The 19,156-nt window shown below is 40.9% G+C and overlaps 1 protein-coding gene across 2 annotated transcripts in view; it reads left to right on the top strand.

Annotated features, from left to right (window-relative positions):
* Positions 1-19,156, top strand: part of kcnj5 (potassium inwardly rectifying channel subfamily J member 5) — an 83,964-nt gene that overhangs the window by 32,884 nt on the left and 31,924 nt on the right. For both annotated transcript variants that reach the window (XM_061878738.1, XM_061878737.1), the window contains exon 2: positions 9,488-9,570. In XM_061878738.1, the coding sequence (XP_061734722.1) occupies positions 9,508-9,570 (63 nt within the window). In that variant the 5' untranslated portion in view covers positions 9,488-9,507. The remainder of the gene's footprint in view (positions 1-9,487; positions 9,571-19,156) is intronic.

Raw genomic sequence — 19,156 nt, 5'->3', positions numbered from 1 at the left:
GTGGACACTTATACTGCCATCTGGTGGTGTCAGAAGAGTATAATATACAATGGAATTTGGAAAAGAAAAAGTGTAAAAATAAGAATTAGCATGTCATTAAACATGAAGTACACGTTTGTGTACTTATGGACTAAGTACATCATATCAAAAGATGAGTCTTAGTTTTTATTCTAATTAGGTTCCAATAAGCCCAAATAGCAAAGGGAAATAAAAAAAAAAGCATGTAAACAAACAGCTTGGGCCTTAAGAGGTTTATGAATATGCAGCATATAGGCTGATTATCCGAACGCCCACAATACTGGGACTGAGAGATGTAAATATGATTTAGCATTCGCAATTAGATTTATCACAACTAAAAGGGTTCCATGGGCGCTGTTTTGCGACAATAGTTAGCTTGTCTAGAAAATGGGTGCCAACTGGCACAGTTACACACAAATGGCTGTGAGAAAGGAGGAGATCATGCTGCAAAAACAGACAATGGAGATACAATCCTCCATCTCTGTGCGTGTCAACATATTGATATCAGAAATAAAAATATTAGAAATATCTCCAAGTCAGCAATATAATTTTATAATTTTATAGCTGGGTAAAACAGATTCAATTGATTTGTTTTGGTGTTTGCTTTATGTTTTAATGACGTTCATTACTAAAATATCTCCTGCATGAAAAAAAACTTCTTGCAACAAGCATTTATTTGAGCGTGAATCATTCCAGAGACACCATCGCACAAGACACAAGACAGGCACTTCACAGCGGGCAACTTTAGCGTGCTAAGAATAACTTCTTCTGTACAGATCGCACTTTCATATCGCCCAGAGAAGGTCATTGATATTATGTTTGTCTGATGATTCTTGCATAGCATAACAAAACGTCACAGTTTGGAATGTTGGAGCATATGATGTCATGAATGTGGGACGTCTCCATTGCATGGGCACAGCCGATATCATAAGCTGCACACATAAATCATATTTAAATAGTGCAGACTGCACCATTTTTGCACTTGTTATCAATTGTACACAATTGTTTTACATAGTAGATCACAAGCAGCCCACAAATAGCACTAACCACTTTTTTACTTAAAACAAACCGTTAAACACTTGGTATTTGGATCTCAGTAGATCAGGGCCATGGTGTCACAAAACATAAAAACACCAGGAATGTCAAATGATTAGTTTTAATACAATTTTGTAATTTGGAATAATAAGGTGATTATTTGCTTGCTTAATAAAATTTACTTAAAAAAAAGACCCCAATATTTGTACAGAATGCAAAACATTAGAGGTGTCCGATAATGGATTTTTTGCCGATATCCGATATTGTCCAACTCTTAATTACCGATTCAGATATCAACCGATACCGATATATACAATTGTGGGATTAACACATTATTATGCCTAATTATGTTGTGATGCATTAAAAAATGTAACAAGGTTTTCCAAAATAAATCAACTCAAGTTATTGAGTAAAATGCCAACATGGCACGGCCATATTTATTATTGAAGTCACAAAGTGCATTTTTTTTTTTTAACATGCCTCAAAACAGCAGCTTGGAATTTGGGACATGCTCTCCCTGAGAGAACGAGAGGAGGTTCAGGGGATGTATATTGTAGCGTCCCGGAAACGTTAGTGCTGCAAGGGATTCTGGGTATTTGTTCTGTTGTGTTTATGTTGTGGGGGACGTGGTGACAGCGTGTTGAAAATATGGCAAGATGATTAAAAAATATATGTTAATACTAGGTAATACAATCAGATTGGTTTCAAAATCCTATCATAGCAACTTATTTGATGATGTCATAGTGACCACACCCCCACCCAGCTATCTTGCCAGTTTAGGGGAAACCCTGAGTTATACCTGCAATTCTTTCAGGCTGTAATTTGGAGTGAAATTTGCGAGCCAGCACACCAGTCGGAGTCTCCCCACACATTTTTGTACTGACGTATGCATTGATCTGGTCACTGACCGAAATAAATAAATTGCATGCTTAATATAAGTGTGTACATGATTAATGCAAACATTGTTGTGATTAATCACATGAGTTAACTTGTTAATTTTGAAAGCCTTAAAATACATATTATGATTGATTGAAACTTTTATTAGTAGATTGCACTGGACAGTACATATTCTGTACAATTAACCACTGATGGTAACACCCGAATAAGTTTTTCAACTTGTTTGTTGGGGTCCACTTTAATCAATTCATGGTACAAATATAAACTGTCAGCACAATACAGTCATCACACAAGTTAATCATCATAGTATGTACATTGAATTATTTACATTATTTACAATCCGGGGATTGGGATGTGAAAGGGCTTAGGTTGGGTTGCTATCAGCATATTTCAGTCAACAATATTATCATCTGAGAAATGGACATTGAAACAGCGTAGGTCTGACTTCGTAGGATATTTACAGCAGGCAGTGAACATAGTGAGCTCAGAAAGCATAAGAACAAGTATTTACGTACATTTGATTATTTACAATCCGGCGAGGAGGGATTTGGTAGGGACGGAGGGGGCTAGTCATAGAGAGTTATCATAGAGACGCACTTTCTTTTACACCTGTTGGGAGTGCATTCCACATTGATGTGGCATAGAAGGAGAATGAGTTAAGACCTTTGTTAGATCGGAATCTGGGTTTAACGTGGTTTGTAGAGCTCCCCCTGGTGTTGTGGTTATGGCGGTCATTTACGTTCTGGAAGTAGTTAGACATGTACTTTGTTATCAGGGAGGTGTAGCGGATTTTATAGACTAGGCTCGGTGCAAGTTGTTTTACTCTGTCCTCCACCCTGAGCCAGCCCACTTTGGAGAAGTGGGTAGGAGTGAAGTGTGATCTGGGGTGGAGGTCTAGAAACTTGTTCTGTTTTGAGTTTATTTGAGATGCTGGGTTACCAGGAGGTGCATGCGTAATCGAAAAAGGGTTGAATGAAAGTTCCGGCTAGAATCTTCATGGTGATTTTGTTGACCAGAGAGGAGATTCTGTAGAGAAATCTTGTTCGTTGGTTGACCTTTTTGATTACCTTGGTTGCCATTTTATCACAGGAAAGATTAGCCTCTAGAATGGAACCCAGGTAGGTGACCTCATATTTCCTGGTGATAACAATGTCACCCACTAATGAGACATTTAGTAAAGGTGAGAAAAATAACGTCTCTAATACCTACTCAGTGGCCTAATGGTTAGAATGTCCACCCTTAGATCAGTAGGTTGTGAGTTTAAACCCCAGCTGAGTCATACCAAAGACTATAAAAATGGGACCCATGACCTCCCTGCTTGGCACTCAGAAAGGGTTGGAATTGGGGGTTAACTCACCAGATTCCCAGGCTGCTGCCCGCTGCTCCCCTCACCTCCCAGGGAGTGATCAAGGGTGATGGGTCAAATGCAGAGAGTAATTTCGCCACTCCTAGTGTGTGTGTGACAATCACTGGTACTTTAACTTCAACAATAGCATCTCTAATGGCTATGCTGATGTTAAATAGCAATAATCACCAAGAACATGACGCTACAATCAAGAAGGTCTTGGAGCAAATGCAGGTTCCAAGCAATGAAAGACTGGCGGGAGAGGATTGTTTCAAAAGGAATTTTCAGCTGGAGAATCATGGAAACCAAACTTTAGAATGGCTTTTCAAAAGGCTTTGTGGATTGATGGACTTATATAATTAACTATATAAGTTTACATATTTAGATAGTTCTTAATCACAAATGTCTCAAATGGCTGCAAAATCAACAACACACTCGGCTCATATCCCACACGAGGGCAAGAAAAAAGTCAACCCAATGGGAACAACATGAAACCCTGCCCGAAACCTGACTGAAAGGGTTCATAGAGATTGTTTAACGTTAAATATTCATTTAACTGTGAGAATTTTTGAGATAAAGGGATGGTGGGCCGGTAGTTTACCATGAGGTCAAGATCGAGGATAGGTCTTTTGAGCGGAGGATGAACCAATCAATCAATGTTTATTTATACAGCCTTAAATCACGAGTGTCTCAAAGGGATGCACAAGCCACAACGATATCCTCGATTCAGATCCCACATCAGGGCAAGGAAAAACTCAACCCAATGGGACAATGAGAAACCTTGGAGAGGATAGCAGATGTGGGACCCCCCCTCCACCCAGGGCGACCGGTGCAATGGACGTCGAGTGGATCGAGCACAATATTAAGAGAGTCCAGTCCATAGTGGATCCAACATAATAGTGAGAGTCCAGTCCATAGTTGGGCCAGCAGGAGATCATCCCAGGAATAATCACTTGAAGGTTACACATGATGTTACACACATGAAAGTCTTATTTCTATTATATTGTACCTTAAGAAGGTAATTTTTTTAAGAACTAGCATCCTTTAAAGTACAAAACTGTGCTTTTGTGTAACTCTGACAAAATAAATGAACCAAAAACTAATGTTGATTGCAGAGGATGCTGGTTCTCAGGAAGATACAATAAAAGTATTGCTGAAATGTAAGAGGTGTCCTCACTTTTGTGAGATAATGAGTATGCATTGGATTGGTTTCTGAAGGTTTCGCCTACCACACCATGTTGTTGCTTTAAAACCCATATAAAAATGTACTGTTATCAGCATAATCCATATTAAGCCAAAGCATCCAGTCACCCTCTGGGTGACAAGATAAATATGTCTTACACTCTTAAACCACAAAGATTTTCCAACATAAACTAGCATGATCTAACACAGATCTAGGCAAATTAAAGCCTGGGGGTCACATGTGGCCCGTTAAGCTTTTCAATCTGGGCCGCCGGACATTCCCAAATATTTTTTTTTTTTAAGAACTTTAAGATGGAAAGTGGAATGTTTTCTAATGACTGTAAGTCTTCAACTGTACAAAGTATTTCAATGGTTGGAATCTGCACTTTTGGATGATATACCAGTTACTATGGTAATCTAATTAGTTACTATGGTCATCTAATTAGTTACTATGGTAATCTACGTCACAGCAGCTCAGACGGGGCACCAAGCTCAGTGGGTGGGAAGCGTTTCCACAGACGCGAAAGGAGATTTTCACAACAAAGTTCTAAAGTTTAGTGATGTACCATTTATATCAGATTGTAGGTGGGTTTAATTTTGTACCCTTCACGTTCATATTTCACTGTTTGTTGCATTTTTGTTGCGCTTCACTTGATTGTAAAATGTGTTGATAGAAAGGGGGTGTGACGTTCATCCATCCATCATCTTCCGCTTATCCGAGGTCGGGTCGCGGGGGCAACAGCCTAAGCAGGGAAACCCAGACTTCCCTCTCCCCAGCCACTTCGTCTAGCTCTTCCCGGGGGATCCCGAGGCGTTCCCAGGCCAGCCGGGAGACATAGTCTTCCCAACGTGTCCTGGGTCTTCCCCGTGGCCTCCTACCGGTTGGACGTGCCCTAAACACCTCCCTAGGGAGGCGTTCGGGTGGCATCCTGACCAGATGCCCGAACCACCTCATCTGGCTCCTCTCGATGTGAAGGAGCAGCGGCTTTACTTTGAGTTCCTCCCGGATGGCAGAGCTTCTCACCCTATCTCTAAGGGAGAGCCCCGCCACACGGCGGAGGAAACTCATTTCGGCCGCTTGTACCCGTGATCTTATCCTTTCGGTCATGACCCAAAGCTCATGACCATAGGTGAGGGTGGGAACGTAGATCGACCGGTAAATTGAGAGCTTTGCCTTCCGGCTCAACTCCTTCTTCACCACAACGGATCGGTACAACGTCCGCATTACTGAAGACGCCGCACCGATCCGCCTGTCGATCTCACGATCCACTCTTCCCTCACTCGTGAACAAGACTCCTAGGTACTTGAACTCCTCCACTTGGGGCAGGGTCTCCTCCCCAACCCGGAGATGGCACTCCACCCTTTTCCGGGCGAGAACCATTGACTCGGACTTGGAGGTGCTGATTCTCATTCCGGTCGCTTCACACTCGGCTGCGAACCGATCCAGCGAGAGCTGAAGATCCCGGTCAGATGAAGCCATCAGGACCACATCATCTGCAAAAAGCAGAGACCTAATCCTGCGGTTACCAAACCGGAACCCCTCAACGCCTTGACTGCGCCTAGAAATTCTGTCCATAAAAGTTATGAACAGAATCGGTGACAAAGGACAGCCTTGGCGGAGTCCAACCCTCACTGGAAATGTGTTCGACTTACTGCCGGCAATGCGGACCAAGCTCTGGCACTGATCGTACGTTCATATTTTGTTAATATTCAGTGTTTTATCGTTCATAGAAAAATTTACAATTCCATTATGTTTTTAAGGCGGTCTGTCATAACGTTTTTAGAATTCAATCAAACATTTTTGTGAGGTTTTGTAGTAGTGTTCCTAAAAATATTTTTTTTTTTCTCTAAATGTGGCCCTTGAGTCAAAATAATTGCCCAGGCCTGTTCTAACACTTCCCATTTAGGGTTGTTGAGTCTACCGCTATCAGAGCCTGGATGATGTTTGATACAGGTCTGGAGTTCACTAATCTCAATGGTATCATTTTTATTCATGAAGAGTAGTAACATAAAAAAATAAATAAAATAAAAATCTCTCCTCATGTTTTTAAAAAAGTTTTTTTGTGTGCTTGCAGCACATACTGTCCGTCGGTCCTTCTGTCTGTCTGTCTGCTCAGATGCCCGTCACGTCACTCTGCCCTTTGCTTTGGCCTATCAATGTCAACACTACATTCCTGTGTGGGCCTGATTTGTGATGTGTTCCTCTCACTTTTTCCTCTCTTGCTTCCGCGCTGCTTTTCCTCGGCTTTACCGATGATTAAATAGATTGACACTGAAGACGGATGACGAGGAAATGTCAGATGGCGTTGGGGTCGGCGAGTGCCCGTAAGAAGTCGTTTAACGATCTTGCTTTTTTGATTACAGAGCACTGGCCGGGAATATATTGGTCTTTTTGTTACATTCAAAGTAGCAGATTTTCCAACAACACCCTGGGGCCTTTTAAATTAATTGGCTCTTGTGGCACTCAAATGGTTTAACAGAATTACAGCAAAAATGAGGGCTCTGATGGTGCCGATTTGGTCGTCTATTGTTATGTCAGTTTAACACGAGAGTATAATCACAACTGCTTGTTTTCTTACAACACATTCCAATAAGCCTGAAACAAAAACACATTAATACTTAATAATTACAGTTTGCAGAACCCTTTTAACTCCGCGCTAGTTTGTTTACTGTCAGATACAACTAACAAAATGACAGGTTAATAAATTGTGGTCCGTTAAATAACAGGCGGGGCATCAATTTGCCTACAGAGTTGGAATGCATGTACCACAGAACTTTCCTCCAGAAGGTCTTATCTTTGTCTATGTGATGTCAGATGAATCCAAAATTGAGCTGTTTGGACACAATACCCAGCAATATGTTTGGAGAAGAAAGGGTGAGGTCTTTAATCCCAGGAACACCATCAATACCGCCAAGCATGGTGGTGGTAGCATTATGCTCTGGGCCTGTTTTTCCGCCAAAGGAACTGGTGCTTTATAAAGAGTAAATGGGACAATGAAAAAGGAGGATTAACTCCAAATTCTTCAGGACAACCAAAACTCATCAGTTGGGTGTTCCAACAGGACAAACACACGTAAAAAGTGGTAACGTAATGGCTAAGTCAGGCTGGCATTAAGGTTTTAGAATGGCCTTCCCAAAGTCCTGACTTAAACGTGTGGACAATGTTGAAGAAACAAGTCCATGCCAGAAAACAAACACATTTAGCTGAACTCCAGCAATTTTGTCAAGAGGAGTGGTCAAAAAATCAACCAGAAGCTTGTGGATGGCTACCATAAGCACCTTATTGCAGTGAAACTTACCAAGGGACATTTTAATTTTCCTGAAGGAACTCTCCTGAATGAATCAATAAAGTACTATCTATCTATCTATGTAACCAAATATTAACATTGATGCATGTGGTGGTTTGTGCAGCCCTTTGAGACACTAGTGATTTAGGGCTATATAAGTAAACATTGATTGATTGATTGATTGACTTTTGACCAAGCAGATTTTTCAGTAGACCCATAATAAATTCACAAAAGCAGCAAACTACATGAATGTTTTTGTGACCAACAAGTATGTGCTCCAATCACTTTGTCACAAAAAAAAACAAGAGTTGTAGAAATTATTAGAAATTCAACACATCCATGCCATTATGTTCTTAATCACTCGTCTTGAGTACTGTGTGGGTATTAAGGGCGCCGCCCTCAACTGGTTCCGGTTGTACCTAACCGACAGGAGTTTCTGTGTAAAAAAAGACAGTTTTATGACTTCCACAGCTCCTTTACCACACGGGGTCCCCCAGGGCTCTATCCTTGCCCCAATGTTTTTTACGCTTGACCTTCTCCCCCTTGGTTTTAATTTTAGGAAGTACGGTATTGCATTTCGATTTTATGCCGATGATTGCCAGATCTATTTTCCCACGGCACAAAATAACACGGTTCAACATCTCATTGACTGCCTGCACGACATCAAAGCCTGGCTTTCAGCTAACTTCCTGAGCCTAAATGAAGACAAAACAGAAGTTATGTTGTTCGGTCCAAGTCGCTCTCCCTCTCCCAACGTTGACCTCGGCACTCTGACCCCGTATCTCAGCGACTGTGTCACAAACCTGGGGGTAAAGTTCGACTCAGATTTTAAATTCGAAAAGGAAATCAGCAGCGTCGTTCAAAAAAGCTTTTATCAATTACGGCAAATAGCGAAAGGACATGATCTCGAGAAATGAATCCACGCCTTTATCTCGAATCGTTTAGACTACTGCAATGCTCTGTATGTAGGCATTAGCCAGGAGTCCCTCAACAGCCTGCAGCTCGTGCAGAACTGTGCTGCTCGTCCGCTAACACAAACCCGCAGACGTGAGCACATCACCCCTATATTAGCGTCCCTTCACTGGCTCCCTGTGCGTTATCGAATCAATTTTAAACTCCTTCTATTTGCTTTTAAATGTCTAAACAACCTCGCGCCAACATATTTCTTCGACCTCCTTCAGCCTTACTGCCCCACCCGATCCCTAAGATCAGCCGATCAGCTGCTATTGTCGGTCCCTGACACAAGCCTGAAGCTTAGAGGTGACAGAGCATTCACCGCTGCTGCTCCCAAGCTCTGGAATGACCTACCTCTGAGTGTTAGACAAGCCTCCTCTCTTCCTGTTTTTAAATCTCTCTTAAAAACATACTTTTATTCCATGGCTATTAACAATGAGTAATATCCATCCTGCAATGGCGCCCCATTATACATCTGCTGTGAACCTGTTTTTATGTTTTATTTATTTTATTTTTTTATTTTTTATCATGTTTTGTTTGTGTTGTGTTGTGTTTGCTCGGTTCTGGTTTTTAACCTGCACATTGTACAGCACTTTGGCTACCCCTGTGGTAGATTTTAAATGTATGTAAACTGTATGTATTGCATATGCTTGACCTTTACTCTCTGCTGCATTGTTTGGTTTTATTGTGAAGGATTAAAATAGAGGAATATGTGGTTTGGGCAGATGGCAGTGTGATAAAAATGTTTTAATTGTCTTGTGTTTTGCAGGTGTTCAGCTTCAGTTGAGAATGGCGGGAGATTCCAGAGTCCTCATGGACCACAACATAGAGATAGGTGTCACGCCTGCACAGGTAAAGAGCTAATGGATGTCATTTTTCTACTCAAACAGCTGCCTAGCACAGATCACATTTGAAAGTGCATGCAGAGGTAGATAAACATACCGGATGTTGACCAATACCTCAAATGTAGCCTGCAACCACAGCTGGTAATATTAATGTTTTTGATCCGGCGCTAATCAGTCATTTGCTTTTGTAGACCATGCACCCTGTGGCTACTAAAGACTTTGTGATTAATTGAATGGAGACGGTAATGTGAGCATTCACGGAATTAGCGGAGTGGCTTGAAGATGTGAGGACGCAAACGATGCACACCAGAGATAAAGATACAGAGCCTGTGAGCGCTAAAATTCAGGACAAAAGGTTGTACAGCTTATAGATCAAACGTATAGCTGAAGCTTTATTTCAGAAAATAAGAGTAAAGGTGTAACCCAGGTGGTTCACGTCCCGATGAGAAATGGGAAAAACCACCTGGGTTAAAGTGGTGCCGTGACCCGGATGAGCGTGAGGGGGTGAATGTAACGGGGACTTGCCATGTGGACGTTGGTAAATCTAGCCTCCTGACAACTTCAAGAGCAGATCTGGGCAAATTAAGGCCCGGGGGCCACATGCGGCCCGTTAAGCTTTTGAATCTGGCCCGCCGTACATTCCTATATATATATATATTTTTTTTTTTTTTCGATCTTTAAGATGGAAGGTGTAGCTGCCATTATGATGTCAGTGATGTTTTCTAATGACCGTAAGTCTTCAACTGTACAAAAAACTCAACCCAATGGGACAATGAGAAACCTTGGAGAGGATTGTAGATGTGGGACCCCGCCTCCACCCAGGGCGACCGGTGCAATGGACGTCGAGTAAATCGAGCACAATATTGTGAGAGTCCAGTCCATAGTGGATCCAACATAATAGTGAGAGTCCAGTCCATAGTGGGGCCAGCAGGAGATCATCCCAGGAATAATCACTTGAAGGTTACACATGATGTTACACACATGAAAGTTTTATTTCTATTATATTGTACCTTGAGAAGGTAATTTCTTAAAAACTAGCATCCTTTAAAGTACAAAACTGTGCTTTTGTGTAACTCTGACAAAATAAATGAACCAAAAACTAATGTTGATTGCAGAGGATGCTGGTTCTCAGGAAGATACAATAAAAGTATTGCTGAAATGTAAGAGGTGTCCTCACTTTTGTGAGATAATGAGTATGCATTGGATTGGTTTCTGAAGGTTTCGCCTACCACACTATGCTGTTGCTTTGAAACCCATATAAAATTGTACTGTTATCAGCATAATCCATATTAAGCCAAAGCATCCAGTCACCCTCTGGGTGACAAGATAAATATGTCTTACACTCTTAAACCACAAAGATTTTCCAACATAAACTAGCATGTTCTAACACAGATCTGGGGAAATTAAGGCCCGGGGGTCACATGTGGCCCGTTAAGCGTTTCAATCTGGCCCGCCGGATATTCCCAAATATATATTTTTTTAAGAACTTTAAGATGGAAAGTGGAATATTTTCTAATGACTGTAAGTCTTCAACTGTACAAAGTATTTCAATGGTTGGAATCTGCGCTTTTGGATGATATACCAGTTACTATGGCCATCTAATTAGTTACTATGGTCATCTACGTCACAGCAGCTCAGACGAACCACCAAGCAGTGTGGGTGGGAAGCGTTTCCACAGACGCGGAAGGAGATTTTCACAACAAAGTTCTAAAGCTTAGTGATATACCAGATGTATCAGATTGTAGGTGGGTTTATTTTGTATCCTTTGGGTTCATATTTCACTGTTTATTGCATTTTTGTTGCGTTTCACTTGATTGTAAAATATGTCGATCGAAAGGGGGTGTGACGTTCATATTTTGTCAATATTCAGTGTTTTATCGTTCATAGAAAATGTAAAATTCCATTATGTTTTTTAAGGCGGTCTGTCATAACGTTTTTAGCATTCAATCAGACATTATTGTGAGGTTTTGTATTAGTGTTCCTAATAATAGATATACCGGCCCCCAGATAAAATTTTTTCTCTAAATGTGGCCCTCGAGTCAAAATAATTGCCCAGGCCTGTTCAAGAGTGGTCCGCACGCTCGCCTCTCATTCGCGTCCACGTGCTGAAGTGTATAAAGGCAGGGAGCTGAACCACCCGAGTTACAAAAAGAAAGTTGGCCCAGTAACAAAGGATGACTTTCATTTGTACCTATAGTAGTACCCATGGACATAATTTGGGATTGTTCTGGGGGGACATGTGCCCTGCACCTTTTCAAAAGGCTGTTGTTGCCCCCTGCACTTTTTACTGCCCAAATAAAATGCAGTGTAATAAATTTTTTTAAACCGCAATCTGATTCATTAAGACAATGTTAAAAAGGGACATTGTTAAGTGTTCCTCTATATTAGAATATAATGCCTTTTATTGTCACTATACACAAGTACAAATAGGTCTGGGCGAAATGCCCTTTTTTTTTTTTTAATATCTCGATATTTTTTAGGCCATATCGCGATACACGATATATATCTTGATATTTTGCCTTAGCCTTGAATTAACACTTGATGCATATAATCACATCAGTATGATGATTCTATGTGTCTACATTAAAACATTCTTCTTCATACTGCATTAATATATGCTAATTTTTGAAGGAAATCACAACTAAGTCAATTGACCAAAACTGTATTTATTAAACAGTTATTAGGCAATGGCACAAACATTCATGTCATTTCCAAAACAGAAAGTGCAAGATTGTCAGAGACATTTTAAAACAAGCTATTAGTGCACTTTTGTGCATGATGTCACTAAGATGACATATCAAAACAACACTAAATTAAAGTGCACTTTTTGTACAGAATGCCACTACAATAGTTAAAAACAAATAAAGTGCACTTTTGTGCATGAAGTCACACAAGATATTTCAATAAATGTCAAATAAAAATTAGCTGCATAATAGGAAATCAAATAGTGTATAGTGTTTGTCCTTCGCTATGTGGGAGGTTAATGCGGACATTATCGACTTCTTTTGTTGACCATTTTTTTCATATGGTGTTGATCTGGAAATGTTTGCCTCTGCATTTTGATGGTGTGGGCGTGTGGCACCGAATGGAGATGTTGACATGCGGAGTAAGCACTCTTCATTCTCAAGCGGGTGACTTTTCAAATGATGCCAAATATTAGCGATAATGCTGTTTTTTGTAACAACGCTTTTCGACATACTCCCACTTGAAGCCAAACTACCGCCAGACAATGGACCCCCTGCTGTTGTTCTTGGGAATTAATTCTTCCTTCATTTGTTACCAGATTCACACCTTCTTTCCCTTGTATTGCCACTCGTCCCACTCCGCTAGCATCACAGCTGCTACCTCTACGCTCCACGAGGGCGTATACGTATGAGACGTATGTAAAAAGGTGCGCTTGTTGTCAGTGAGAAGGAGAGACAACAAAGAGTGGAAAGAGACTGTTGTGTAACGCCAGCAGCTAAAAGCAACTGCGTGAGAATGTATACGTCACAGCAGGTCAGACGAGGCACCAAGCAGTGTGGGTGGGAAGTGTTTCCACAGAGTTTTCCCAGAGCGGCCAGCCTGAAATGTGGGTGTCAGGGACAGACGTGGAAGGAGATTTTTACAAGAAAGTTCTAAAGCTTAGTGATATATCACATACATCATATTGTAGATGTTTGAGTTTTTTTACCCTTTACTTCATATTTCGCTGTTTCTTGCATTTTTTTTTGCCTTTGGCTTGATTGTAAAATATGTCGATTTAGAGGGGGTGTGACGTTCATGTGTTCTCAATATTAAGGGTTTTATCGTACATAGAAAAAATAAAAATTCCATTCCGTCATAACATTTTTATCATTCAATCAGACTTTATTGTGAAGTTTTGCATTAGTTTTCCTAAATATAGATATAACCGCCCCCGGACACATTTTTTTCTCTGAATAATTGCCCAGGCCTGTTTTACAGCAATCGTTTTTTTTTCGCACAATACCTTAGTGCTACTGAAAAGGAGTAAAATTTTAATGGCTGTTATTGGCATTGACAGAGGGGCTGTGCCTTTGCATCTCAACCAGAGTAATTTTCACACCACAATATGGAGAAACTATCTTTTCCTGTGCACGCCAAGTAGGGCTGGGCGATATATCGATATATCGATATACTCGATATATCGCGGGTTTGTCTCTGAGCGATATAGAAAATTACTATATCGTGATATTTGAGTATATGTTCTCAGGCAGTTGCTTTTAGCTGCGGGCATTACACTGCATGCGTTGGTACAAAAAAGTAGCAGCACTGCTAATTTAGGCATCATTTGAAAAGTCACCCGCCGTGTGATTTCGTTTTGCCCTTGAGGCAATATCAAATTAACATTAGAGCTGGCCCGCCGGTGCTGCTGTAACACCGCATTCACCGCTAATACTCACACTTGCCAACCCTCATGAAAATCTCCCAGGGCAACGACTCTTCCGAATTTCTCCCGATGTCCACCCGGACACTGCCTGTAACGTTCTCTACAACCTGACGTCACGTCCGCTTTCCCTCCATACTAACAGCGTGCCGGCCAAGTCACATAATATATGCGGCTTGTACACACACATTAGTGAATGCAATGCATACTTGGTCAACAGCCATACATGTCACACTGAGGGTGGCCGTATAAACAACTTTAACACTGTTACAAATATGCGCCACACTGCAAACCCACACCAAACAAAAATGACAAACACATTTTGGGAGAACATCGCACCGTAACACAAAACAAACACAACAGAACAAATACCCAGAATCTTTTGCAGAACTCAGTCTTCCGGGATGCTACAATATACACCCTCGCCCCAAACCCCGCCCACTTCATTGTTACTTTATTTTCAGATTTATTAGCCTGTGGAAAAAGTTAATGTTGACATTTACCTCAGAAGGCTGCAAATAGAAAAGAAGCATAACATTTTTTAATACAATTTTATGTAATATAAAATTGATGTTTTTTCGTTTTGTTTTTTTTTTAAGTTGATTTTGCACTATTAAGTTATATAAGCGTTTCTTGTCCATATTCAGTGTTAAAGAAAAACAGTGTACCAAACTGAGCAATAATTAACGTTTAATCATGCACTTTCTCTTGCTACTTCAAGGCTTGAATATTGGATCCATTCATTATTGCTATTTTATTTTCAAATGTATTATTAGCCTGTGGAAAAAGTTTATTTTGCTATTTACCTCAGAAGGCTGCAAATAGAAAAGAGGCATTCAATTTTTAATAAAATTTTATTTGAAATGCCATTGATATTTTTTCATTATTATTATTATTATTTGAAACTGAATTTTGCATGTCACTATACATTTTTGTAAGCCTTGCTTGTTCAATATTCAATGCAAAACTTGTTTGGGTCCCTATTAAAAGTTTAATTTGTTCAACTTTGGCCCACGGCTTTGTTCAGTTTTAATTTTTGGCCTACTCTGTATTTGAGTCTGACACTCCTCCGCCGTGTGGCGGGGCTCTCCCTTAGAGATAGGGTGAGAAGCTCTGCCATCCGGGAGGGACTCAAAGTAAAGCCGCTGCTCCTCCACATCGAGAGGAGCCAGATGAGGTGGTTCAGGCATCTGGTCAGGATGCCACCCGAACGCCTCCCTAGGGAGGTGTTTAGGGCACGTCCAACCGGTAGGAGGCCACGGGGAAGACCCAGGACACGTTGGGAAGACTATGTCTCCCGGCTGGCCTGGGAACGCCTCGGGATCCCCAGGGAAGAGCTAGACGAAGTGGCTGGGGAGAGGGAAGTCTGGGTTTCCCTGCTTAGGCTGTTGCCCCCGCGACCCGACCGTGGATAAGCGGAAGATGATGGATGGATGGATGGACTCCTGCGCTAGAGAATGAAGAGTGTTTCAAACTTTGCATGTCAACATCTCCGTTCGGTGCCATGCCCACAAAATGCCGAAGCTACCATTTCCACATCAACACCGTAGCACATACAGTATACTATTTGATATGCAGCTCATTTTTATGTGACACTTATTGAAATATCTTGTGTGACATCATGCACAAAAGTGCACTTTATTTGTTTTTAGCTATTGTAGTAGCGTTCTGTACAAAAAGTACACTTTAATTTAGTGTTGTTTTGATGTCATCTTAGTGACATCATGCACAAAAGTGCACTAAAAACAATCTTGCACTTTCTGTTTTGGAAATGACATGAATGTTTGTGCCACTGCTAAATAACCGTTTAATAAATACAGTTTTGGTAAATGTACTTAGTTATGATTTCCCTCTCTGCATGAAAGTTTAAAATGAGCATATATTAATGAAGTATGAACACGAATGTTTTAATGTAGACACATAGAATCATCATACTGCTGTGATTACATGCATCAAGTGTTCATTCAAGGCTAAGGCAAAATATTAAAAGTTAAAGTATCAATGATTGTCACACACACACTAGATGTGGTGAAATTTGTCTTCTGCATTTGACCCATCCCCTTGATCACCTCCTGGGAAGTGAGGGGAGCAGTGGGCAGCAGCAGTGCCGCACCCGTGGGAGAGTGGCCGTGCGCAACCCGAGGGTCACTGGTTCAAATCCCACCTAGAACCAACCTCGTCACGTCCGTTGTGTACTGAGCAAGACACTTCACCCTTGCTCCTGATGGGTGCTGGTTGGCGCCTTGCATGGCAGCTCCCTCCATCAGTGTGTGAATGTGTGTGTGAATGGGTAAATGTGGAAGTTGTGTCAAAGCGCTTTGAGTACCTTGAAGGTAGAAAAGCGCTATACAAGTACAACCCATTTATCATTTATCATTTAACCCCCAATTCCAACCCTTGATGCTTAGTGCCAAGCAGGGAGGCAATGGGTCCCATTTTTATAGTCTTTGAACTCACAACCTACCGTTCTCAGGGCGGACACTCTAACCACTAGGCCATGAGTATATATATATATATATATATATATATATATATATATATATATATATATATATATATATGTAGGTGTGGGAAAAATCACAAGACTACTTCATCCCTACAGAACTGTTTCATGAGGGGTTCCCTCAATCCCCTGATGATTGAGGGAACCCCTCATGAAACAGTTCTGTAGAGATGAAGTAGTCTTGTGATTTTTCCCACACCTACATATTGCGCTCTACCACGGTATCGAGCACTATTCTCTGGATAATCCAATCAAGACATATATATATATATATATATATATATATATATATATATATATATATATATATATATTGTGATGTATATCGTGTATCGTGACATATCCTCAAAATAGAGATATTAACAAAAGGCCATATCGCCCAGCCTTAACGCCAAGTACAAATAGTTGGGGCTTTTGTACCAGCATCTAGACTCAACCAGACCAATCTTAATCTATGAACATGAACTGATGAAATGGTTATTTCTACCTGTCCTAAGCATGGCCAGGAAAGCTCAATAAGATAAAACATTACCCACTTACCACTGCAGTGTGGAGAGAGAACTAATGAATTTGTGTAAGAGCTCCCGCCCTCCCCCGTCCAGGAACTGTATTGACTAGAGAGGCCAATGATTGGGTGGCACTGCTCTGGACAGCTTCATCAATCACTCAGTTAGCGCCAGCCCAACACCAGGAAGAGAGTGTGTATTCACACAGATATATATATAAAAGGTAAAAGTAAAAGTGTTTGTAAATCTGATTGTGTCTATCAGTTAAGGCAATGCCACATAAAATTCTGAGTGTCTGCTTTTGAATCAGCAATTGGTTAACTGTAGTCCACTGACATCAAGTGAATGTGCTGTCATCAAAGCACTAATTGCCTTGCTAAGTCAATAGGCATCGTCTTTTAATTCCTCTTTGTCTAAACGCTCTTAAACAGGAATTCCTTCCAATAGATAGCTGGAAACTCAATAGGCACTGCCCTGAGTGAATGTGTTTCTAATTGAAAGGTAAAGTCAAACAGCACCTGAAATCTCAATTGAAGCTGCCAGTCTTGAATAAAACATCTGGTAGGTTCCATTATCTACTACAATCAAAGGCTCGACAAGGACGTTATTCACATACCTTACGACTTTCGCCGCCTAAAATGCAAAGCTGAGTAGGATGATTACAATAATAGTAACTTTACTGAGGCTGCGTCTCTGGAGAGCAATGAATCACAGGTGTCTGATTAGCAGGAAAAATATGTTTTCTTGACTAAACAATGGTGGCATGAATTGCCAGCCTGTCCTTGGTCTCTTTGATAAGCACCATTTCTCTTCAACATCATCTTATGTGTGCAAGTCCAAAAATAGTGAAACGCGTGACAGTCACCAATCATGTAAAATTGGTATTTTATCGTATATCTCATTTTGGGAGGAATTAGAAAGCAAGTTGTCTTCGTGAGAGAGCCAAAGGTCTTTTTGAAGGATGCAATCAGTTTCTTTTGGATGGATGGAGGATGCAAGACTGTTCCTGTGCAGGCTTGCCAGGACCCCAGGTGTTGGGGAGAGAGGAACAGAGGGAGGAGAGGGAACTGCGGTAGAGCCAGCTCGCTTTTCTGGAGTTGGGCCAACAAAGAGTCAGCGGCATCCGTGGGTTGTTGTTTTTTGTTTAACCAAGGTTTTTTCTCCCTTTTGCTCCTGGTATACACTGATGTCATATACTAACACTGGTGACAATAGAAGACAGCAACAGGAAATTAGCGCCGAATGGTAACCAAAACAACACACTTGGATGACCTATCAAAGAGTTCTAAAAACCACAACTTGGTCATGTTTATGTACTTTATAGGGCTGCAACCAACCATTTTTTTGATAGTCGATTAGTCAACAATCATCTAAATGATTAGTCGACAAATTGGATAATAAAGCGTACACATTTAATGGCTCTAATTTTTCCATTGACTTCTAAAAGGAGCTTAAGTTCATTTTAGGCATTTGCTTACTCACAAAAAAGATGACTCATTCATTCATAAATATTTATTTATACTAGGGTTGTACGGTATACCGGTATTAGTATAGTACCACGATACTAATGTATCATTTTCGGTACTATACAGTCTCTGAAACGTACCGGACGCGTCGAAGTCACATCGTGACATCGCTGGTTAACGAACAGACGAGCATGTTCGGTAGAACACAATCACAGAGTACTTACAAACAGACACACTGTGTGGACAAAAAAGGGAGAACGGACGCATTTTGGCTTCAAAAATCTAACGATAAAGATGAAGTTATAATACTGAAACGCCCTCAGGAAGAGGTGCTTTAAGACATGGCTAGCTAGCTAGCGGCTAACGTCCATCCGCCGTCGGCAGTGTTTTAGCTACTACCAAATCACTAATCCTGGTCTCCATGGCAACAACGCCCGTTTCTTACAAGTATCATCCCTGCAGGACGAGGAATAGCTAAACACGCTTCGCTACACACCGTAGCCCACCGCCGTCAAAATGCAAACAATGCCATTGGTGGATCTACACCTAACATCCACTGTAATGATATCAAGTACAGTTATGTATCTAGTCGATACTATGATTATGTCGATATTTTTGTCTACGGTTTTTTAAATGTCTATTATGTTTCTAAACTGAGGAAATATGTCCCTGGACACATGAGGACTTTGAATATGACCAATAATGTATGATCCTGTAACTACTTTGTATCG

The sequence above is a fragment of the Nerophis ophidion genome, linkage group LG18, assembly GCF_033978795.1.
Source record: "Nerophis ophidion isolate RoL-2023_Sa linkage group LG18, RoL_Noph_v1.0, whole genome shotgun sequence".
Taxonomy (NCBI): domain Eukaryota; kingdom Metazoa; phylum Chordata; class Actinopteri; order Syngnathiformes; family Syngnathidae; genus Nerophis; species Nerophis ophidion.
Note: the sequence above shows the minus strand (reverse complement) of the source record. Positions and strands in the feature narration are given on the sequence as shown.